Genomic DNA, 25343 nt, shown 5'->3' on the forward strand with positions numbered 1-25343 from the left:
AAGATGGAGGAAGCCTATTACATTATAGATATCATATTAAGCATCAAACTTAAAATTAATTGACTATAAGTAGAGGGGTCCAACTTGAATATAAAGTTATAAAAAATTATATATTTATTAGATGTGGGATAACGTCACTTTAACAGGTCCCATCACGTGTAGGCAAAGATGAAAGAAGCCTATCACATTATAGATTTGGAAAAGTCATGATAGATTTGGAAAGAGCAACAAAAGAAAATCTTGACTGTAATACTATATTAAGGATCCAACTTATAACTAATTGGCAATAACTGTATTGGCCTAATTTGAATACGAGATTATAGAAAATTCGATATTTATTAGATATGAGATGACACTATTTTAACAAAAAATATTTTTAAAATTCTAATTCAATATAATATTTTTAAAATAATGATTAAAGTTTAGGTTGTTAGATAAAAAAAAATCAAACATGAACATACCAGATAAAATAGAAAGTTTTTTTTTTCCTCTTAAATCCTTGTGGTTCTCACACTATAAATATAATCCCAAGAAACAAAAGTTAAAGAATTTACAAAGAATAAGAAAAAGAAGAGTTTAGCCTTATTCAATAATCATTTTTAGCCATGGCATTGCTGCCAATGAATCCTCTAGCGTTTACAGTTCGTAGGCATGAGCCTCAGCTAGTCGTCCCAGCTAAGCCAACCCCTCGTGAGTGCAAATTACTCTCAGACATTGATGACCAAGAGGGTCACCGATTCCAACCCCGAGCGCTCCATTTTTATAAACGCAACCCCTCCATGCAAGGGAAGGACCCTGCTCAGGTTATTAGGGAGGCAATCGCTCAAACCCTTGTGTTTTATTATCCATTTGCAGGTAGGCTGAGGGAAGGGCCAAATCGAAAGTTAATGGTTGATTGTACTGGGGAAGGTGTGTTGTTTATTGAGGCTGATGCTGATGTTACCTTGGAGGAATTTGGTGATGTGCTTCACCCATCATTTCCATGTCTGGAGGAGCTTCTTTATGATGTCCCTGGTTCTACCGAACTGCTGAATTGTCCATTACTGCTAATTCAGGTTTTTGCTTTTATAACTCTTATCTCTTACTTTGTTATGGATTTTTTTTTTTTTATAAAAAAGACCATAGGAGATACAGAAAAATGCTGCAAGTATTAAGATTTATATCACAATAACATTTTGGTTGTATGAATCATCTGAGCTAAACTGCAGCTTCAACAAAACTAGAGAAAACAAAGATAAATAAAAATAATGGGAAAAATTAGATTAATTAAATCCTTCTCACCTTTGAAAACGTAACAGGTGACACGCTTGAAATGTGGAGCTTTCATTGTTGCCTACCGGTTTAACCACACAATGAGCGATGTTGCTGGGATATCTCAATTCATGTCTGCTATGGGAGAGATAGCACGAGGTGCGCTTACTCCCTCAATCCCACCGGTTTGGGAAAGGCACCTCTTGAATGCTCGAGACCCACCTCGCATAACATGTGTGCACGACGAGTTCAACAATGATTCGGTTGCCACAAAAGGTACAACCATCCTGACGGACAACTTGGTTAGTCGCTCTTTCTTCTTCGGACCAACTCAAATTTCAGCTCTTCGTAGATTTATCCCCGGCAACCTTCGCTGTTCGACGTTTGATATCTTATCTGCGTGCTTATGGCGTTGTCGCACAAAAGCCCTGGAACTTGACGCTGACAAAAATGTTCGCCTTGTGTGCATTGTTAATGCTCGCTCCAAGTTTAATCCTCCATTACCATTAGGATATTATGGGAATGCACTTGGTTGCCCGGCGGCTTTAACAACTGCGGGAGAGTTATGCCAAAACCCATTATCATATGCAGTAGAGCTCGTGAAACAGGCCAAGACAAAAGTAACGGAAGAGTACATGAAATCAACAGCGGATTTATTGGTGATTAGAGGTCGACCAAATATCAACGTGGTTGGATCCTACATTGTGTCGGACTTAACACGAGCCAAGATCAAAGAACTTGATTTTGGATGGGGTAAGGCCGCCTTCAGTGGACCAGCCACAAGTTTGCCGATAATAAGCTTCTGTATACAATCCAAGAACAAGGAAGGAGAGGATGGAATTGTGGTGCCAGTTTGCCTGCCAGCCCCAGCCATGAAAAGCTTTGTCAAGGAGATGGACAGTATTATTAAAATGACGTATCCCATATCTAATAATAAATATTTAATATTTTATAATCTTATATTTAAGTTGAGTCCCTCCATTTGTAAAAATAAGTGCATAACCTTTTATGCAATCACAAGTATTTCTCACATCAAATAATTTGGGGTATTATTTCTATGTGTAAACTATTGGAATTTTAAGTTTGTTTTATGTTTTCCTTGATGAGTTTTCTCAGCCGTATTTTCTTTTTTACTCTTTATAAAATGATGGTTTAGGTGAGTTTAGTGTGCAAATAGAATAATTTGAGTGCTTATTACAAAATGGAAAGATTTAGACAAAGTTTCTTAAGTGAAATTTGTGAGCTTTTCCATTAAAAATGATTAAAAAATTAAAATAAAAAATCCAAACCAATAAATTAAAAGATTTTATTTTATAGATTAACTACAAAATATGAAAAACTTTTAAAATATTTTTTATATATTTTTTAAATAGGTAGTTTACTAAAAAATTTGATAGAATTTTTGTTGTTAAATAAGTATTAATTAAATTTAAATTCAATAATTTAAATTAAAAAAGGTTTCCAAAATAAAATTTATATCAAAGGTTATCAGAATTATATTAAAACTTAACAAAATTGTATCTATGATTACCAAAATTGTATTAAAAGTTACCAAAATTATATCAAACTTACTAAAATTTTATCAAAGGTTACTAAAATTATATAAATGGTTATTGAAATTATAACATAAGTTACCAAAATAGTAAAGATTACCAAAATTATATTAAAGGTTACTAAATTTTTATGAAATGCTATAAAATTTTAATAAAGGTTACTACAACATATAAAAAATTATCAAAATTAAAATTCTATAAAAAGTTATCAAGTTATATCAAAAGTTACCGAAATAGCATTAAACGTTACTAAATTTTATTAACTGTTATCAAATTTCTAAAAATGTTCATCACAATATATAAAAAGGTTTGTATCTAAGATTACCAAAATCTTATTAAAAGTTACCAAAATTATATTAAACTTACTAAAATTTTATCAATAATTACCAAAATTATATTATAAGTTACCAAAATAGTAGTAAAGGTTACAAAAATTATATTAAAGGTTACTAAAATTTTATTAAATGCTATAAAACTTCTAATAAAGGTAACCACAATATATCAAAAGTTATATAAATCAAAATTATATAAAAAGTTGTCAAGTTATATCAAAAGTTACTAAAATAACATTAAATGTTATCTAATTTTATTAATTATAGACACCATATTTTGTGTGAAATTTTGAAATTTTTTGATTTTCAAGTCTGAAGTTTTCTTTATCAATTAATTAAAACTTTGGGTTTGTTTAATTGGACTCGATTTTAGGTTTGGGTCTTAAACTCAAATGTCTTTTATTTATTTATCTAGTTTGTTAATTTGTTCTATTCAAAAATTCAAAAAAAAAAAAAATTCAAAAGAGTTTAGGGTGGTTGAATTTGTCTGATTGATTATTTGGGATTATAAAGTTTGGGTTAAAATCAAAGTCTGAAACTTGAACTAAAAGGAAATTAAAACTTCTTTTGATTTAGAGTTATCATAATTTGAAAGAAAATCTCTATAAATGCAAACATAGAAAAACCAAAGGACAATCGGTATGCAAGAACGAACATAAGAAAAAATCACCTCATCACCTTACTACCAAGGGGACTAGGCCCTGAGGAGCACTGCAGATCCAGGTTGCAAGGAACTAGCCTAGAACAATGGTGCGAGCAGTGATCAAGACTCCAAAGGCTTAGGGAAAGTGTTTAGGTTCGACAGAATTGAGCGAAGACTAGAGACGGGCGCTGATGAGCAATGCATGGGCACCCAGTTGGCCTAGGCGAGAGCACTAATGATTAAGATGCAAGTACGCAGTCAGGCGCCCAAGTGCGAGTACACTTGAACACAGTTTTGAAAGGATCAGATTTTGGGGCTTTTAAAAAGCTCGATGCTCAGCATGATTTTAGTAAATCAAGAATTGTGCAACAGTGCCAAATCCTTAAGAATCAAGGATTCCATATTAGCTCATAGAATCAAGGGATTGTAATTTCTAAGAGTTTATGAATATATCTCAAGCACTAAATATAAGAGGGACTTAGCTATAAATAGAGAGCTCCCGATTTCTTGTACACAAAGACTAAAATCATTGAATAATAACATCCTTACTCTTGCCTTAAACCTTTCTGTTATTCTTTTGTTAGTCTTTCTTCAGGCAATTGTTGTACACTTTTATTTTACAATATACTAGGCGGTTAAGCCTCACAGTTTAGAGTATTCGTGCATCATTTCTTGTGTTAACCTAATATGAGACGTAAAAGAATTCATTCTTATGTTTTGAAGTTACACGAGCTTAGAGCTTGAATTTTGACCCGCAACAAGTTAATATTAAAATAATAAAATAAAGTTCTTTTTCCTAAACTTTTAAGACTCATATCCATTTTAATTTTAAAATTTTTAAAAGTTATTTGCTACACTTCATATTTAAAATTATAATGTTTTGTTTTTATTTATCTCAACGTAAATTTGAATCTTTAACGTCAATTGACGTACAAGTGACACTAATTGATACGTACAAATTGAATGGATTGATGTGCATGTGATACAAAGTGACATGTATATGAATTGAATGAAGTGAATGTGTATATAATTGTTATAAAATTTAAGTTATTTTCTAAAAAACCACAATTTTAGAATTAAAAAAATGTATTAATATAAAATTAATAAACAAGTAAGAATCTTTTGAATTTCTCTTTCTTACACTATCATTAATAGAAAAAGGCTTAGATGAAATTTTTTAAATAAATTTTTTAAAATTTTTTATTAAAATTTATTTAATAAAAACTAAACTCAAAAATAAAAAATAATAGTTTAAAAATTTTATTACATAGATCAAACATTCAAATTTTAAAAAATAAATTAATAAAATTTTATATATTTTTAATAGGCATTTTTAATAAAAATTTTAGTAAAATTTTTACTGTTTAATAAAAACTCATCAAATTTAAATTATAAATAATATTTTAAATAATTTTTTTCATATTATTGATATTCTTATTATACTCTATTAATTCATCGATTTAGATTTTTAATTTTAATTTTTATTAAATCATTTTTAATAAAAATTTCACAAATTTCGTCTAAAAATTTCATATAAAATTTTCCCACCGTTAACAACCAATTAAACCATACTCAAAATGCTCATAACCTAAAATGTTTTCCAAATCTCATTTGAATATATCCTAAAGAATTTATTGCATAAATACAAGAGCTTTTATTATTAAACGTGCCCTGATATGGGCCATGGCCGAAAGCCCACATTTTAAACCGAATAAAAAACGGCTAATCAAGAACCCGGTTCAATTCAAACCGAACATATCAGCAAACCGATTTGGTTTATCTCCCAAATCAAAACCCTCCTTAAACCTCCGTATCTGAAGCTCTCTTCCTCTCCGTCACTGTGGCAGGCCTTCCGACTTTTTTTGTTCCAAAATTAACCTCAAACGTTTCCCAACATCTCAAAATGACCCCCACAGATTCCTCCATCTTATCAATCACACCCTTCCCTTAGCTTTCACCAATCTTCACTCTCCCAATGGACTCCATCTTCACTTCACCATGTCTCTCTCAACTCTTCCCGCTCAATTTCAGAACAAGGCACCTTATCAGAACCCATAAGTTTACCAAGAAAACCATTAAAACGCTCCCCATTAAGCTCAATTTTAAAGCTTTTGTCTTCCCAGGAACCCCCAAAAGCTCCAAACCTGTAAAAAATAAAAAATTGACACTACCGAGAAGGGAAACTAGGGAAAAAGAAGCCAAAATCTCGTCTGGGTATTTTTCATTTCAATGCTTAGTTAAAAGTTTAGCTTTTATTTTGCTTTGTTTTGCAATTGGGTTATCAAATTTGAGTCCAAATGGAGAGTTTAAAGGTGTGGCAATGGCTGCAGTAGCAGAAAAAGTGAGAGTGAGGGGAAAAGAAGAAGAAAAGGAATGGACTTTGAGGAAAAGTGAGCATGAGTTTTTGGATTATACGATGAGGTTATTAGAGGTGGTTTCGGGGTTGTTGAGTACCCATTTTCCTTGACATTAAGCTTTTTTTATGGAGATATTTTTGAATACTCCCTTTAGAAAGTAATACAGGGAGCATGCAAATGTTACTATTATAACAGTTTTGTTATTTCATCCTGCCTTTAGATCATGAAGGTCATTGATGTGGAAAGTCTATAATTGATCTTAAGATATCTTAAAAAAAAAGGCCTATTTTCTTATTGATTCAGAAAAGTTGTTAATGGATTAATGTGATTAACAACAAGTAATTTACATGGCTCTGGTCATGAAGCTTCGATCTGGAGGTTTATATTGTCATTAATATACAAAATGCTTATCGCAGGAACACATTCTCTTGGATCGAGATAGAGTCGTTGCAAAAACCTGGTACAATGAAAAGGGAAGCAGGAGGGAAATGGATCCACTGGCTGTTCCTTATGCGGTGTCTAATAAGTTAGTAAAGCATCCTCGAATCAGGCACGACTAGGCTATGATGTATATTGCATTGAAAGGGGATGACAAGGAATGTTTTCTTGACATCAAGGTTATGTGTGTAAAAACCTTTCTAATGACTCCATGAGCTGTTGTTGTATGTTTCTTACTCTTCTTTTGACTCCAGAAATTTGACATGCTATATGAGAATTTTGGAGGGTTTAATGGGCTATACATGAAAATGCTTGCTTGCGGTATCCCAACTGCTGTTCAATTGATGTATATCCCTTTCTCAGAGTTGGATTTTCGTCAACAGTTTATCTTGACAATTAGGCTGGCTCATCAATGCTTAACCGGGTTATGGAAGACAAAACTTGTGTCATATGGAAAAGATTCGGTTTATCAGAAAATTAGAAATATAAATGATGATATAATGATGGTTGTTGTGTTTCCACTCATTGAATCCATCATTCCTTACCCAGTATGAATTCTGTTAGCGCATTCATGCAGTTCCATAAATCTAATTTATTTTATTGCTTATGTTTTCAACAAGTTTGTTGCCATGGCTACAGGCAAGGATTTAGTTGGGGATGGCATGGCCAGAGGAAATAGGTCAAACTGTTGCCTCCACATGGTACCTGAAACGGCAGTCTGAAGCAGAAATGAATTTCAAGTCCAGAAAGATTGATGACTTTAAATGGTTTCTTTGGTTTCTCATTAGAAGCACTGTCTATGGATTTATTTTGTTTCATATGTTCCGCTTCCTTAGAAGAAATGTTCCAAAAGCTCTTGGTTATGGACCTATACGTAAATATCCAAACATGAGAAAATTGCGGAGAGTGGTATTATTTTCTTCCCTTTCTTTAATATTTTTTAGATTATTCCTATTTTTTTTATTGTTATACCTACAGCATTTTTAAGAGTGTAATTTACATATAATGATGTTTTGCTAGAGGTTTTCTTGTGGCTTTGTCAAGGCATAGATCTTCTCCACACTGGACCTTTTGAGGTGCAGCTGACTGGATTTAAAATTGTGTATATGTTACTTTGCAGAAAGGCTATTTTAATTATAGGTTGAGGAGGATCAAATGGAAGGAAAAGGCTGGCATTGACCAATAAGAACTGCTTTTGATGGAATGAAGGTTCAGTCCTGACTGAAAAATATTTTGTATTCAATGATTGAAGTTTTCTATGAGATAAAATATTTAAGTTGTCGTTGACATGCAGAGAGTGAAAAATCCTCCAATTCCCTTGAAGGATTTTGCTAGCATTGAGTCTATGAGAGAGGAAATCAATGAAGTAGTTGCATTTTTACTGAATCCTGGTGCATTCCAAGACATGGGTGCCTGTGCACCTCCGGTTTGTTATTTTGAAATAACATGTATCCTGCTATATCGATCTTATTACCCTCTTCTATTTATGTATCATTTTGGAGTTGAATATTTTCTTTTTTTTTTTTTTTGTTTTACTCTTGTATTTGATGCTTAAAATGAAATCATTGTTTGATCTCAAAAACATTATGGTTTTAAAATTCAATATATGGAAGAGCACATAGGATAGGAATAATAAGTATCAGAATGAGAATGTTGACAATTGAACTTGTGGAGGTAATTTATGGGCTTTAGTGATCCCTGTCTTCTATGTTGGCTTGCAAAGGAGTTGCAAAGTGAATAAGTTGGCATGCGTTGTGAAACCAGGTTCAAATATTTTGTGCTTGATGGTTATCTTCACCTTTCTAGTGAAAGTGTAAAATATTTTAAAGAGTTTGGCCCTACCATTGTGATTGACTCTTATTGTGTCATTACATTTTCTGGAATGACAAGTACCATTATTTTCATGATTGACTCATTGTTTTTACAGGATTTAGAAAGAATCTTTAACGAAAATGGGGGACTTCGAGGGAAGGAGCCTTTTTTCTTATCACGCGTTGATTATAAGGAGGTATATTCTAAAGAGTTATTCACAAGTATAGTGCTTGGTGGTTCAAAGTTTTATTTAGTAGAATTTCTGATGGAAACTTTCTGCTGCTTTCTGATTGGAATGAAATTGATGCCAAATATAAATATTCAGTTGTTTAAGTTAACTGACTTGGTTTAAGGACTGACTCCCTTTGTTATTATTTTCCAGCCCTTGTCTAGCAGCTTTCTTGACGAAGGGAGTGTATCAGGATCTACCTTTCTAGATGTTGCAGCGCAGGAGCAACAGCATATGCAGCTCCGGCATTCATACCTTGAAGGTGAGAAGTGCAAATATTTTCATTCTTTTGGGCATAGCATATTAAAGTAGTTGTACAGGGGGTAATCTTTCTTTGGATTGAGAAGAGGGGCCATATTTTTCCTTCTCAACCTTTTTTTTTTTTTTTTAATTTAACTGGAATCATCCAGCTATTTGTTTCCCTAACATTCTTGTCAATAAAAGGAAACCTCAGTTTTAACTCAAAAGAATAAAAAAAGATTAAAGATACTTTTATTCATTACGATATGTGATTTTATATGAACATTTATCTTCTTATTACCTGCATGGTAGCTACTGAACCTGCGGTGTAGCTGGCTAGTCAAGAAAATTTACATAAACACGAAATTGAAGAGAAACATTAGCCTGAAAAAAATGCCTATAGATGTCCTATGACAGGTGAGGTGCTAAAGATAGGATGCTCTTCCCTAGAACTGTGACCCTCGTTTTGGCAGACATTTTTCTTTCGTGGCTTTGCCTCCCCAAGCATTGTAATGATGTCTCTCATGGATGGCCTGTCCTTGGGGAGCTTTGTAGTACAACGAAGTGCAATCCTCAGGACAAGTTGCATCTCTTCTTGGACATGCTTGCACTGCCCAGCTATGGTCGGATCTAGTACTTCTTCGAACCCTCTGTTCTTCGTAACCTTCATTTGAATCCACTCAGCTATGTCGATTGATTCTCCACAAGAGGGATCTAATGGCATTTTCCCTGTTAGAAGCTCTAAGAGAACTACACCAAAGCTATAGATGTCAGTCTTATCATCGACCCTCAGAGTATACCCATATTCTGTCATAAGAAAGATTTGAACATAGCATTATAGCATGAAAAAAAGGAAGGAAAAGAACCCTTTGATCTACAAAATCATAGATATGAAACATACCAGGGGCAATATATCCATATGATCCAGCAACCATTGAAACAGTTTCATTCTTATGAATCATCATCCTTGCCAGCCCAAAATCTACAATTCTTCCTCGAGATTTGCATCAAGCAGAATGTTGTTAGACTTAATATCCTGGTGGATGACTGGGGGATGGCAGTCATGGTGGAGATAATTCAGCCCTTGTGCAACACCAACTGCTATGTTATACCTTGAAACCCAGTCCACCAACAGCTTCCCTGCTTGTTTACCATGCAGAGCTGCCCCAAGATTCCCATTTGGCATATACTCATACCATCGTTACATCAATTTCATTGTGAACGTAACCCAATAACCCTACAATGTTTCTGTGCCGAAGCCTTCCCAGGAGACTCACTTCTCCAAACAGATCATCACTGCTTTCAATGTCTGTCTCTGATCTCCAAAGCTTCTTAACCGCCACAACTGCTGCTGGACAATGGACTTCAGCCTTGTAAACTATGCCAGTTCCTCTCATGCCAATGACACTTTGATTCCTTTATGCAGGATAGTATATCACTACTTGTAAAACTGACACTTTGAAATGCAACCAGTCTCCAAGGCCATTCTTTGTTACTCTTCTTGAACATGTCACCCAAGAAGCTGTTGTGTAAATACCATCTTTGATATAGCCATCTTACAGAAAAAAATGCTATTCCAACAGATAATATTACTAAAGTTCTGACAATAAATCTGGCAGCAACATGTTTGATGTGCATGTTCCTTGCCCGTCCTGGTGTTTTTATTGTCCTTGAGAGCATGGTGGGAGTACTCCACCACAAAGGCCAGCATTGCCAGCGAGGTCATTAGATTTGTGGTCATCAACAAACCATTAGATGGGACCGGACCTTCAAGCTTATTGTATGACAAATTAAGCATTTCCAGGGCTGGTGAGGTGCCAAAATTCTATGGGATCAAGCCAACTAGAGAGTTATTGGACAAGTCAAGCATGGCCAATGTGGGCATTGTTGCAAGTGCTTTTGGGCTTTTTTCAGTGAACTGGTTGTTTCTAAGGTTTAGATTTACCAGCTTTTCACAAGAAGCTATACTCTCTGGAATTTCTCCAGAGAAATGGTTGCCTGAGAGATCAAGCACAGATAATGATGGGCAGTCTTGAAACTGATTGGGAAATTTCCCTGCCAAGTTGTTGTGGGAGACAATGAATGTTTGGAGATTAGGAAGGGAAGGTTGATTCAAGGTGATTCCAAGAAACATCAATAAAAGAAAGAGATGCTGACAAAGCTATATCTTCTGGAATTTGGCCTGTGAGATTGTTATTTGCCAATTACAGACGTTGAAGTATAGGGAGACTTCCAAAACTAATAGGAAGAGTACCAGAAATTAGATTGTTTTGCACTTGAACACGAACCAGTGACTTACTTGTTGAGAGACCTACTGGGATTGAACCAGAAAAGAAGTTGTTGAAGAGGATAAGTTTATTGAGATTTCCTGAATCACATAAACCTGGTGGAATCTCACCTGATAATGAATTTGATGACACATCTAACCACTGTAAGGGTGAGTTTTGTCCAAGATTCTTTGGCAAAGAACCTGTCAAAGAATTTTTCCATAGCTCAAGTACCTCTAGTTTGGTCAATTCTCCAAGCTTAATCAGAACTGAACCATTCAATTGATTGCGCATCAAGTTCAACAGCTGCAAATTCTTCAACTGTACTAGCTCTGCTGGTATCTCTCCTGAAATCTGGTTGTCAGAAAGATCTAAAAACACTAGTGAAGTAATGTTGCCAAGCTCTGATGGAATCCTTCCTGTAAAATTATTTTTATACAAATAAACTGTAGTTAGTTGTTTTAGCCTACCCAATGCGGGTGGAATCTGACCACTGAGAGCTCCAACTGCCAAATCAAGGTACTGAAGATTGGTGAGATTGCCAAATTCTTCTCATTTTTCTCCTTCAAACTCATTGTAACCCAGAATGATGGTTTCTAAAGAAGCAAGTTGTCCTAGCTCTCTTGGAAGCTTTCCAGTCAGATTGTTGCCTGAAAGGGCAAGAAGCTTCAGTTTCTGCAAATTCTTGAAAGAGGTAGGAATCGTTCCCTCGAAGAAACTCCCTCTGAAATCTAAGCTTTCAAGTGAAGTTGTGTTCCCAAGATCCTCTGGTAGAAAGCCTGAGACACTGTTGCTTGATGCATTGACATAAGTCAATCCTGAGGCCATTCCAAGACCTGTTGGGAAGCCGCCAATGAAGTTGTTTTGACTTACATCAATGCTCTTTGATGAAGTGAGATTGGAAAAAGATTTTGGCAAGGATGTATCAAACCCGTTGTTGCAAAGGATAAGGGTAGAGAGGCTGCGCAAACCTTGTACATGGTCTGATACAATGCCACTGAGATTCATATCAGAAAGATCAAATTTCTCTACAAAGCCTCTGGAGTTGCACCAAACTCCAGTCCAGTTACAATGAGCTGATCTGGTTTCGTCCACATTCCTTGCCATCTTCCAATCTTGGAGCATCTTCAATGGATCGATAAAACTACCTTTTATCAAGTATCAAGATTGATGCTTCATCTTGTGACACTGGTACCGTCTTTCCTCCCTCAGCAAGAACAAGCAAGAGACCAATGTAACAGTAGAAAAACAGCAAGTGGGATCTTACCATTTTGCTTATCTTCTGAGTCTGTTCCTCCTAAAAGTAATGCATTTTTGGCTATGGTGGAACAAAGCAGCTAGAGGGTGGCCAAGAAAGTTAGAATATTAATCAAGATTATAATCAGCTGATCATCGGGATTGATTAATTTAATATCAGTTCGTGGGTTCTTGGGATTGACACCAGCTAACTCCATGACTGTAAAGCTTTGGACTTATTACAAATCTCCTAGACACTAAAACATGGAGGGAATGTGTTTCCAGTGACTGTTGATTATGTCTTCTTCTTCAACTATTCATCATAGTCAACACAAGTTGGTGATAAACTGGTAAAATATTTCTAACTTCTATGCATCTTCTTTCTGTACTCTGAAATTTTTTTTTTCTTATTTAATGGTGGATATTTGAAACTCTGCAATCTATAAATTAGTGTTTTTAAAATTCAAATGCAAGGAAAAAGTTGGTCACCTCACTTTTTTTGTCACATAATCATATTCATTATCATCATTGTAACATAACTATAACAATGAAGTAATCAATCCAAAGGGATAGAGAATATTTTTAACTCAGGTGTACCATTTGCCAATAGATTCCTTAAAAAGGCTATCACCTTAGCTAATTTCTTTTGTTGGCAAAAAAAAAAAAAAAAACTAATTTTCATTTTTGAGATTATCAATATTTAAAGAGGCCGCAACACATCAGGACAAAAAAATAAATTGTAAATATTGAAAGTTAATCTCTAAATGTTGTGATGTTATTTTTTAAAAATAATTATATAAATCAACTACGGTTATTCTATATTCTTAAAATTATAACAATAGACAACTTGAAAATTTATAAGATAGAAAGAGAATGAGGGAAGTGGTAAGTTCCTGTAGTGAAATGTTCTCCCATGGACGACCTAAAAAACCACTGTCTTTGCCAACCAAACACCATTCCTTCTCAGAAAAAGAAATTATAGCCCATTTCTTCATATGCACATTCACCCATCTGGCTTCAAGCAATTATTATATTTAAGAAAAAAAAAGGACAAGAATCCAATATATATGAAGGGAAAAATATTAATAATTTAAGTAAATATATATAAAGGGGAAATAATGCAAGCCATAAGTGGAGGTGGAGAGGGTTTGAGGCCATGTGCAAAGGCCAGTTTGCTTGAAGAAAAATGTACTCAAATTGAAGGGACATTCTCACATTGGCATGCATGGAAAGTGGTTACATGTTTTTGAGTATCTTTTTGATGAATATTTGTGTATATTTTGATAAGCCAATTTGGGGTTCAAAGATTAGGTCCCCCACATCGCTTTATGTCAAAGCCATCACCTTCCTCAATCATTTCATAATTATAAGGGAAGATCCTCTGAAGGCTATATTAAAAAGAAATTAATTTTTTTCTTAAAATTAAGATAAAAAATTGTCATTGAACTATGGTTTAGTATTAGAATTTATCATTATACTTTATTTTTATTCAATTTTATCAATATATTTTTAATTTTTTTTATAAAAAGTAACAAAATTTAATTACATTCAAAAGGAGTGAAAAATGTTACTTGGCAAAACATGTGTTGATAGGAATATATAAATATATATTTAATATTACAAAATTCTTATGAAATAATCTATATTTTTTGACAACAAGGACATTGTCTTTGTTGGTGTTCATATTAAAGAAGATGTTAAAAAAGCTGAGAAAATTTTGTGGGCTGGAAATTAAAATTCAGTGGATCTTAGTGAACCGGCAGCTGTTGCACTTCAGTGTGAGAACAATGGCATCTGAGGGCTATTGGTGCCATTCAAGACAAGGTATTGAATTGAAAGCTTATGATCATTTGTTGAATGCCTATTGAAAAGCTTATCCTCATTTTCACCCTGGATTTGGATTGGGAATTTTATGTAAAAGCAGATTCTGCATTAATGGATTTTAGTATGAATTGATACATTGCAAGATGGTGGCAAATAGCAAAATTTTATAAGCCACATCCACGTTAGATTTGTTTACAAGGAACTGAATCAACTTGATGTTTACCAGCTTGAAGAATGTTTCCTTGGATAATAATATCAGCTTTCCCCTGTACAGCCCACCTCTCTTCACAAAGCCAATAAAAAAAAATCCCAAATTTAGTCCAATTGGATTATACAGTTATCCTTACAAGGTAACATCCAACGGGTTTTGAAGTTCAAAACCAATAACCAAAAAGTACATGAAGGAAAAATGAAGGTGAACTCTAGAGAAAATAGAATGGATAATTTCTTAAATGAATTAATTCTGTTAATTTGCATGATAATGTTACAAAGCCTAACTCACTAATCATTGGAAATTTTCTCAAGAAAGACCTTCCAGTCTCCAGAGGCAAACTGAATCTTCCGAATACAGAGTACTGATCTACAATTCTACACCTTGAACATTGAAATAAGGAGTTCCTAAATAAATGCAGGTGTTACAAATTCCACGTAAGAGTTTCAAAAGAATCCCAAGGGTTACTAACTCCATATAAATAGCCAAAAAAATTATCATCTCTTCAGTATCCTAGCTAGGACAATCAAATCAGTCCAGTATAGTCTCAGTACAAATCCAAAATTCTCTTCCTCTCCATCGGTATATAGCTGTATGTTGCATTATAAGAATGTTAAGGTTACGGGGATCTGAGGTTTTGATGTTGGATGATACCATTGTAATCACAGAAATGATTAGTAAAACAGACAGGAGAGACCATTGCCTTGATATGTTGTTGCAGAAAATGTTTGAACATGGCGACATGGCCATTGGGTTTGACATAGAATGGCCTTTTACACAAAGCAATGCTGTTTTACTCGCTTTCTGCTCTCAATTTGGCTGTCTACTAATGGAGTTAGATACTAGCCAACGATTCATGGTTGGCAATTTAAAACGGGTACAGTTCCTCACAAGGACAAAATTTTTGCTTGTGTACGTATGCAGGAAGACATCAAAAGGCTGTGGGAGAAATTCAGGTTTGAAATTAGGAATGTAGTTGATCTAAGTGAATTAGCAGCTGATGTACTCCACTAGCCTCATCTTCGTGCGTTTGGTGTGAGAAGCTTGGTACGTGAAGTTCTTTCGGTGCTATTCAAGGCAAGGCCCTCCAGAATGACATTGGTTGATCATTCCAGGGCACGGCATCAGGTCACACACAAGAGCAGATTGATTGTGCATCGACTGATGCCGATGCTGCATACAAGATCGGGAAGAACTTATTGGGAATTTGAGTCTGAGATGTGTACTTCTTCTGTTTACGTACAATGTCATGCGATAGCTCATTTTCATTTATTTTCGGGCATTTTGAATTGAAAATTTTAAGCTAAATCAACAGCTGCATTAAATGCTGTTTTTGCCAAGCATTTTATAAGTAATTACTAATGTTGGTTTTAGTTTTTTGTCGCAATATGCTGAAACTTTTAATCCTAATCGAAAAATTAAAAATGGTAGTATTTGATATTATCAGAGATGAGCACAAATTAATTCGAATCGATTTAATTAATCGAACTAATAAAAAAATTAATTTATTTTATTTGATTTTGATTATAATCGATTTTTTAAATTGATTAAAATTTTTAAGTCAATCAATTTTTGATTTTTAAAATTGATGATCGAATTTATTGAATTAACTGAATTTTTAAAAATAAAAGTAAAAAAGTTGGTATGGTATTTTTATTTATCTTTTTATGTTACTAAAATTATTAAATTTTTTAGTAATTTAATTTAAATGATGTTTAAGTTCAAATTTTATTAGATTGAATTTATAGTTAAATAAAAAAATTAATAAAATATTTAGTTATTTAATTAAATTAATCGAACCGAATCAATATTTTAATTGATTTGATTATTGTTAATTATTTAAAAAATTTTGATCAATTCAATTACTTGTTAAACAAAAATTTTGTTAATTTGATTATTGAATTTTTTAAATCAAATTGAACAAATCGACCAATTATTTATCTTTAAATGTTATAATTCGTTATAAAAAATATTAATTTTTAAAGATTACTTATGCCTGTAATTACTTTTAAATTTCAAATTTTTACAAGCTCTACAGAAATAATAAAATTAAAAAGAAATAGAAGAAAATAGATTAAATAAATTTAAACAAAATAAAAGTTAAAAAAATTCTTTAGATGGTAGAATATTCCTCCCTTTCAAACCAAAGTTGGCAACTAAAAGGAAACAAGAAAGTAAAGTCCCAAGTCAAAACGGCACCGTACGCATGAACTAAACGAACCTTTTTCAGTTCTTCAAAATCAAAACCCCCATGTTCATCAACTTTTAAATTCCCACTATCAATCCAAGAGAAAAAGAACGAAAATATTTTTTTTCTCGAGAAAATCTGGACAATTTTCTCGAGAAAATCGAATAATATGAAGTTCCCAGAACTCTGGATCCTGTTATTGGTCCTTTTGATTACGATCCAATCCAAGGCGGCGTTGGGGGATAAAGCTCGACCTTCATCGAAAGAAGCTTACGTGACGCTTCTTTACGGAGATGAGTTCCTTTTGGGGGTTAGGGTTTTGGGGAAATCGATAAGGGACACTGGATCAACTAAAGACATGGTCGTTTTGGTCTCCGATGGCGTCTCTGATTTTGCCAAGAAGCTTCTTAAGGTAAAATTTGGTGATCCATTTACTTTTTTTTACCCTTAGAAAATTACGATCTTCAAAGCTAGTTACTTCATGTTTGTTTCTTAAAGAACAAGTAAAAAAATATCGTTTCTTTGTTTCAATTCTATATATGGAAAGTTATGAGCTTTATAATTGTGCTCTACTTGTTTGCTGAGATAATTTAAGGACCTTCTTATTTTGGTAAGAAAAGTAAAGTTCTTATTTTTTACTTTTAAAAATTTTTTTTTCCTTTCTGTTGGATGATTGGGCAGGCTGACGGATGGATAGTGGAGAAGATAAGTTTATTGGCGAATCCGAATCAAGTTCGGCCGAAGAGGTTTTGGGGTGTTTACACCAAATTGAAAATTTTTAATATGACTAACTATAAGAAAGGTGAGACCCTTTTCTGGTTTCTTTATGGTTCATTTTTGTTGGCTAGAGAAATGTGTATAGGTAGGGAAAAGGATGAATAATAGCTGGATTTTAGCTTATTTTTGATGATTTGTGAGTGCATAAGTTTTACGCACTATCAATGAATCACATCACATGCGACCATCTTAGTAGTGAGCAAATTTAGAAGTACAGAAGTCCTTGAAACTAATTACCAATAAGTTTTAAAGGAAACTTTTAAATGTATGGGTATTTAAAAGTTTGCTCCTTGATGAGGTAGCAGCTTGTAATGTACTAACTGATATATTGCATAAGCGAGTGCTCTTAAGTCGATCCTAGTTTAAAAAGTTTTTTTTTCCCCTTAACATTGAAAGCTAGAACTAGAAAATATGTTTGCTATAAGTTTCTTGGGAAGATTATTCTTGCATCTTTTATGGGCTGGCCAGACCCAAAATTTTGAATATTATGTACTTTAGTTTTATCGCCACTTCTTCAACATCTAGCTATTCTAGTGTTTTGAGTCCATAATTCCTTCTATCTCAATGTTCCTTCTGGTGAATTGCATTGTTTCACACTTGGAGTTTGCTTGTGTAGTTGTATATCTTGATGCGGATACTATAGTAGTCAAAAGCATTGAAGATCTCTTTAAATGTGAGAAATTCTGTGCAAATTTGAAGCATTCTGAGAGGCTGAATTCAGGAGTCATGGTAGTGGAACCATCTGAAGCTGTTTTCAATGACATGATGGGCAAAGTGAATACCTTGCCTTCTTATACTGGAGGAGATCAGGGGTTTCTGAATTCTTATTACTATGATTTCCCAAATGCCCGTGTTTTTGACCCTAATATACCCCCGGAGGTGTTGAAATCTCGAACAGTTCCTGAGATGGAGCGACTCTCTACTCTTTACAATGCAGATGTTGGTCTCTACATGCTTGCCAACAAGGTACTGCTACACATGTTGACATTAATATTACGTTTTAAACTTTATGTCATTCTGCTGTACCATTGTTAGGCTTGTTTCACATGCTACATGGTTATGTTACTAAAATTAGCAGAGAATAAAGTATAGTTCAATTAGTAAAAAAACTAGAATAAATACTGCCTTAAAAAAAGTTTAAAGAGTGCAAAAAATAGTATAGTATTTAAGGTGTAATCAGAGTTTGGAAAAGCTTGGCTGGTTAAGAGACCTGATAAGCAGGTTGCCATTCCCTTTCTGTCTATCTTTGCCTTGTAATCAAGCAGTTGAAATTTAGAATATGCTGCATATAATCAATTTTAAATTCCTTTCGGCGGTTTGCTTTTTATTTATTTGAATCCTCACTTTATGCATTCTGATGACGGACTTTTGTAGAGTGTCTTTTGTTTATGGATCATGAAGATTTGTTTCAGTTCTTTTCTTTATTTATTTTTAACTATTCCACGATGAAACATACACAAAAACCAAAAAGGAAACAAGTTTTGTTTTTTCTTATGATGTGCTTATTTTTCTGGTTAGTATTCTTATCTCTTTATGTATTATTCGTGCAGTGGATGGTAGATGAGAGTGAACTTCGTGTTATTCACTATACACTTGGTCCCCTTAAACCTTGGGATTGGTGGACATCTTGGCTCTTAAAACCAGTTGATGTCTGGCAGGTATTAGTTGACTCCTTGGTCAATTTATATGAGAAGCTCTCTGTTTAGTAAATAGGACAAATGTATAATTTGTTTGCTGATACTGCAGAATGTTAGGGAACAACTTGAAGAATCCCTTCCTGGAACTGGAGGAGGCAAAAATCCTAATGATGAGCTTCTAGTCAAAGTCCTCTTTCTGTTACCTTTGTGTGCTCTACTTTTTTATTACTATCGTTCTTTCCTTCAGGTTAGTTGCTACAGATTATTTTGCTTTTCTGAAATCAATGTCTATTGCTGTCCCAATCTCAAACCATATTTTGTTGCAGACAGGGGGTTCACTTTCCAGAACTTCATTATGCAATCAGATCCGACATCTTTACTACGTAATTAGGTCAAGTGGAACAGTTGCTTACACTGGTGTTTCTTCATCTTCTACCGTTAATGCGAACAGTCAAGTTAGTTTTCTCTTCATCTTTTAAGATGAATTCTTTCTGGTTTCATAAAATCCTGTTACCCTCTGTCTACTGAAATTTGATGTAAACTTGTTAATTTCTCACTTCTACTATTTGGTGTAATGTTGTCCAGTTTCCTAACAGTGCACAGACCAAGGTGCCTGCCTACCTGGGTGGAATTTCAGTTTTTGTATGTTTTATGGCTGCTGTGGTGTCCCTTGGAATTGCTATTGCAATTGTGCCTCGACAAGTGATGCCATGGACTGGCTTGCTCTTGATGTATGAGTGGACGTTTACAATCTTCTTTCTATTGTTCGGAGCTTTTCTTCATTTGATATACCAGTGGGGAAATAGAACAGCAACTCAATTGGGATCTTTTTCCTCTCATATGGATTCTTTTGATTCTGATTCTAGAAAAGGTTTATTTACTTGGAACAAATGCATAAGTTATCGTCCATGATCATGCTAAAATATGACGTCTGTTCCCTTTTTGTATTAATTTAAATATTGGTTGACAATTCTTGTATGTTCTTTCCAGGTCATCAATGGCCAGCATCCTCTTGTGATATTGTTACTTGGTATTATGGGTTGGGGATGGCTTTTTTGGCGATCGCTACCCCATCCTTGCCTTGTATTTTTGGAATCACCGCTCTGTTCTTGAGGTAATTTCTATTGGGATATTCTTGTTTTCTACTGTCTTTTTGAAAGACAACTTTTTCAACTCCATTTGGAGATTGCTGACTTTATTTCTTCATATGTTCTTGTCATCATGGTTTTAGTTGTTGAAACCTTGAATCTAACATTTGAAAATCCATATCAAGTATTCTTGAATTAGTCCACCAACTTTCATGGTCCATGACATTTTGTCATCAGGTTGGGTCTGATGGTGGTTGGAGGGCTCACATTAGCATCTTTCATGACATACGCTTCGGAGCATCTTGCAATTAGGTCGTTCATCAAAGGTCTTGAACACCGGGACACCCCACGATCAAGGAGTTTATGTTTCCTATGTTGATAGAAGGCTTCAAGATGCCATGGTACTTACCAGCACCTCATTTTTCCCTTTAATTTGTATTTTATTTAACATACCATCACAACAATTGATTTGTAAAATATTGCAGAAAATTTTGTCAAATTAGAAATGCAATTTTTTCTCCATCAGGTGTTTGTTTGTTACTTTGTTGTAATTTAAATTACATCAAGCAAAAACTTTCTAGAAGAGGTAGCCATTTTCTTCCTTGTATGCACTTTTCAAAAATAGGCAGTTAATTCTGACATCAGTTTCATGGACTATGTTTTTTGCACTCGTGTAAGTGTCAGATTTGGATATGTTTCCGACGTGGATACGTTTTTTTTTCATATATTTGGAGGGTTGGATATTCATATTCATACTTGTTATATATGTATGAGACAAAATTGTATGATATCATTTTCATGGATTATGTTTTTGGCACTCGGTGTAAGTATCAGATTTGGATATGTGTCTGACACTGATATATATATATATATATATATATATATATTTTTATAGTTTTTTCATATATTTGAAGGATCGGATTTTCATATTCATTTCCATTATTTATATATATGAAACATAAGAAATTCGAGAAAAATGAAGAGTCGAGCATAAATAAAAGATTACAATAATTGACAAATTTATGGAAGATTACAATCATTTTAAACCAGGAATTTTTTTTTCCATGTAGGCCATGTTATCATATGTTCAAACTAAATGCCAATTATTTGTAGAAAATATGATAGGATAAAGGATAGAATTTGGTTAGCAAATGACAAGGACTCTGTGGCCTTAAATCTATAAGATGATCAGGAATACATTAAATACTCATTGCAACCTGCAAAGTTGGATGTTTTTGATCTCATTTGATAACCAAAAATTATCAATAGAACCTAATAGCCTTATATGTACTCAAAAGCCAACAAATTAGAAAAAAGGACAAGAATTTGAGTACTTATAAATGAATAATTAATAAATTTGAATAAAAGATTTATTATTTATGATAAATTTAAAGTAGATACGAAAAATATTTATTAAATATTTAATATCTAAAATTATTTAAATTTTAATGAATAATAATAGATATTTATATCTGTTTATTGCTTATATATATAAAATATATAAAATTTATACTTATAAAAAGTTTTGGATCTTAAAATATAGCTTTTATTCATTATTAATTAAGAGTTAATTTAAATTTTAAATTAAATTTTTATTTATTTTACATTTTAACAAAAATTTAAATATACGAATATTTTAATAAATTTGAATATTTAAATAGATAAATTTTATTTAAATAAATTTAAATTTAAACATATATTTAAATAAATTAAAATATTATAAATATTAAATATCTAAAAAATAACGAATATCCACTGTATTCCTATTCCTAAGCTTGCATAAGATATACCGACATCTTGCATCTTTGGATTCTTTCTTTCTTTTTTTTTTTTTAATAATAAAAATAGAATCCCATCTCGCACATTTTGTGATACACCAAAAAGCACTTTTGAAAAAGTCCAATTCATTAATTAAGGGTTCAAAAATGTTAAAAACAAGTCAAATCCATAAGTGGGAATTGAGTTTATAAAATATTGGAGGCAATAGTAAGTTATTGGAAGGATTTCCCAAATCCCAACTAGTGATTTTGCTTCTTTGTGAGATATGAATCTTCAATTTTAATGAATTTTCATTGAACAAATCCACCAATATTGTTAAAAAAAAAAAAAAAAGACTGATATTAACCAATAGAAAATTGTTAATTTGATGGATCAATTGTTTTCCAACTTTTTTTTTTCTCTTTTCGTTGTGTGTCATTTCTATTGTTCAAGATATGTCGCGGCTATACTTTAATGATGAAAAAAGTGGACTTTGGATGAACCACCATCCTTATCCTAAATGCTCAAGTTAAAGTTGATGACAACTATATATATATTTATTTATTTTTAAAAATTTTTAATTTACCGTTCAATTGGTTATCTAATTATTTACCTGAATAAAAGAACATTATCTTATAAATATTTTTAAATTTATAATTTTTAAGTGTTAATTTTAATGACATATTTAGAGATTGTCGGCAACTTTATATATTTATTAGTTCTACATAAAGATGAAAGAAAGGCTACAAAATCTGCACATTGCATTCTGGCTTTCACTCTAACAAGAGAAAGTTGGAAAGCGAAAAAGAAGATTCCAAATGGAAGGGACAGACACGGGTGTCTTCTGTTCCAATTATTCTCATGTTGATATATTTCATCAAAACCTGATCATAAGATTTTAGGGAGTTAGGGTTGCAAAGAACATGAAGTGTAAATACTTGGATTACAACATGAAATTTTGATCTACAACTAGTAATTCAAGCAGTAGCTTACTTGCATGATGAGTTGAAAAAAGTTCAGGTTTCATGTTTCAAAGCATGTTTCATTACCAGATGGATTAACTGAACTCCCTGGAACCCATATCATTACATCATTTAACCAGCATTTTCCTGCACTGATCGATAATTCTACCATGGAATTCTATATCTGTCAATATTAATTGTCAACACTGGCTACTGATCAATTTTACGATCAGAATTTCTTTTGTTTCCTTTGTCAGGTTTTTCCCTGGAATGAATCCAGGATATGCCCTGGAAATATTCATTCACCAACTATAAAATATACTTAAACTTTTCTAATGTTCATGAATCATGATGCTGCAGCTTTTTCAAACTAAAACCATTTCCCTGGAATGTTCATTTACCAACTAAAATATCCTTAAACTTGCAGGATTTTCAAACTAAAACCAACTATTGTAGACATTCAGGAAAAATAGTGATCAGATTCAGGTATATTGTTTGATGAATGTAAACGATGAACAAGAAACAAAATGTCTTTCACTATTCACAAAGTTTTCTCTAGCAGTGGGGAGCAGACAAGAAGAGAAGTCTTGGAATCTTAATTACATGAAGCCAAGAGTCCAAATCTTATTCTTATAATATCCTCCATTTTCACAGCAACCAAACAAGATAAAACAAAAAGAAAACCAAAAACAAAAGAGAAGATCAGCCAAGCAACAGACTTGCCTAGAGGTTAATAATTTCCTCAAAGTCAAGATCACCATCTTCTTAATTTGCTCCATCTATTTAGGCCATGGCTCAAATGCAAAGCCATTCTTGGACAGTATAACAATACCATTGAACATGAACAAAACTTGGCCTTGCAAATAACTTCCTCTCAACTCTGCAAGTAATCCCATGGCAATTATCTCCTTCTCCTTGATGCAACATGTAATAACTAAAAACCCAAAGAAAAGGGAAAAAAAAATGAGAAGAAGAGAGAAGCTAGGTAGTGAAAGATGATTAATTTATATGAATAATTTTATTTCCTTGTTCTTGGTGTGCTGGACGGATGAAACAAGAGCTAAAGATTAATGGTTTTTTTTTAATATATTTTTATAATAATGAAAAAGTTTAGTAATCTGAAACCAATTATTGGACCAAAACACCAAACTCCATTAAAAAGAATAGTTTAGTGCAAATAATGATTCAAAACTCCATAGTAATCACCTCAAAGGATAGTGATAATATAGATAAAAAAATTATCCTCGTAGAAGTAGACATTAATTGGCCCCATAAGATCATGGTTTCCACCAAAAAAGATTTTTCTTGACACCTAACCTTTTCATATAATTTTATAAACACTACTTTTTTGCATAGCTAACCAATGATATAAAGCTACAAATTAAGCCAAAAGAAGATAAATAAATATAAATAAATTAAAAAAAAAGCATTTTTGCATTGGCTTAATTGTTATTCTAATGTATAGTTTTGTCTTAAATTAAAAACACTAAATTACAGATTGGGTGGGACATGGGAAAACCAAATCAATGTCTCAATGAAAGAAAGGAGATGATGATCAATATGTTTTCTTGGGTTTTCTTTTCTTTTCTCTTTCAATTTGATTTGTTTAATAATGCTTTAATTATATATGAACTAAACTGTATATGATGAACAAAGATAAGGAATGGGATTTCATTAGATTTTATCATCTTAGAGTTTTGAACACTTCAAACATTGATGTTAACACTTGAATTATATCCACTAAGAAAAATAATTTCAATGAGACCACTTGGGTTTTGTCAAACCAATCTTAAGTATCATTTAAGATTATCATAGTCTATCTAATCCTCAAAATCATATTTTAATTATTGCATCAGCTACACCTTTTATCAAGTACAATCATATTGATTAGCTCCTAAGTTTTTCTTTTATTGATATTTAAGTTTGGGATTTGGGTCCATGAAAAAAGGTTTGGGGGGTTGGGCCCTCCATTTTATTGGTGTTAGCTAACATTGGCTCCCAAGTCCCAAGTCTTTGATTAGTTTCATATTCATTTATGTCAAATTCCTATATGTCTTACTATCTAGAAGTCAAATTCAAAGACTTTTTATCCATGGCATTTTGATTATTAAGAAAATATTTAAGATTAGTTATGTAAAGTTCTTAAAATTTCAAATAAAAAATGATTAAATAAATTTTAAAATTTTTTTGGCCAGAAAAAATTTCAGTCTATAAACAATGATTTTAAAATTAATTTTTAATTTTTGTTTTTTCAAACAAAAATATGTTTTAGGGTGTTTGATCTTTGCTGGTATATTAAGAAGTAATACTATCAAATACAATAGCAAGTTTTATGGTAATCAAGCCTTTAATTAAATACATGAAATATTAAAATCACAAACTTTCCAATTCCACCAAAGATTTAGTCAGAAAATGCTAATGTTGATGTGCTAATAAAATTATGTTTTTAATACAAAAAAATACTACTACTAAATTTTCTTAAAAATTTTCTAAAATAGTTTGCAAGTTATGTAAATATTACACTACTCAAATTTAAAATG

General features: G+C 32.7%; 1 protein-coding gene and 3 pseudogenes across 3 annotated transcripts; 3 read left to right on the forward strand and 1 right to left on the reverse strand.

Moving 5' to 3' along the window:
- Positions 1–605: 605 nt before the first annotated feature.
- Positions 606–2291, forward strand: LOC111297394 (benzyl alcohol O-benzoyltransferase pseudogene; annotated as a pseudogene).
- A 3288-nt stretch (positions 2292–5579) lies between these two features.
- Positions 5580–8906, forward strand: LOC149515545 (putative inactive ATP-dependent zinc metalloprotease FTSHI 5, chloroplastic; annotated as a pseudogene). Its single transcript, XR_016346806.1, has 5 exons — positions 5580–5993; positions 6553–7483; positions 7695–7783; positions 7869–8582; positions 8769–8906. The product of XR_016346806.1 is annotated as a putative inactive ATP-dependent zinc metalloprotease FTSHI 5, chloroplastic (transcript).
- Positions 8907–9243: 337 nt separating this feature from the next.
- LOC111297395 (uncharacterized) lies at positions 9244–12936 on the reverse strand (annotated as a pseudogene).
- A 3703-nt stretch (positions 12937–16639) lies between these two features.
- Positions 16640–20623, forward strand: LOC111296836 (inositol phosphorylceramide glucuronosyltransferase 1-like). 2 transcript variants are annotated; one of them, XM_022891309.2, is made up of 10 exons: positions 16640–16993; positions 17263–17383; positions 17975–18324; positions 18909–19016; positions 19105–19242; positions 19322–19450; positions 19581–19866; positions 19986–20109; positions 20321–20484; positions 20569–20623. In XM_022891309.2, exons 1-9 carry the CDS (start codon positions 16751–16753, stop codon positions 20460–20462), a joined length of 1641 nt encoding a protein of 546 aa, XP_022747044.2. In that variant the 5' UTR covers positions 16640–16750; the 3' UTR covers positions 20463–20484; positions 20569–20623. The 2 variants fall into 2 exon arrangements, with proteins under 2 accessions (XP_022747044.2, XP_022747043.2); XM_022891308.2 differs by having other exon boundaries at positions 20321–20623.
- The last annotated feature ends 4720 nt before the right edge of the window (positions 20624–25343 follow it).

This window comes from Durio zibethinus, chromosome 12 (assembly GCF_047325235.1).
Source record: "Durio zibethinus cultivar Kanyao isolate XHJ-2024 chromosome 12, ASM4732523v1, whole genome shotgun sequence".
Classification (NCBI taxonomy): domain Eukaryota; kingdom Viridiplantae; phylum Streptophyta; class Magnoliopsida; order Malvales; family Malvaceae; genus Durio; species Durio zibethinus.

What these genes read in the sequence shown, in the direction of transcription:
- LOC111296836 (XM_022891308.2), top strand. Translation starts at nt 16,751, where the DNA reads ATGAAGTTCCCAGAACTCTGGATCCTGTTATTGGTCCTTTTGATTACG. An exon ending in TATGACTAACTATAAGAAAG is followed by an intron (nt 17,384 to 17,974) that starts GTGAGACCCTTT and finishes TTGCTTGTGTAG; the next exon opens with TTGTATATCTTGATGCGGAT. An exon ending in ATCACCGCTCTGTTCTTGAG is followed by an intron (nt 20,110 to 20,320) that starts GTAATTTCTATT and finishes TTTTGTCATCAG; the next exon opens with GTTGGGTCTGATGGTGGTTG.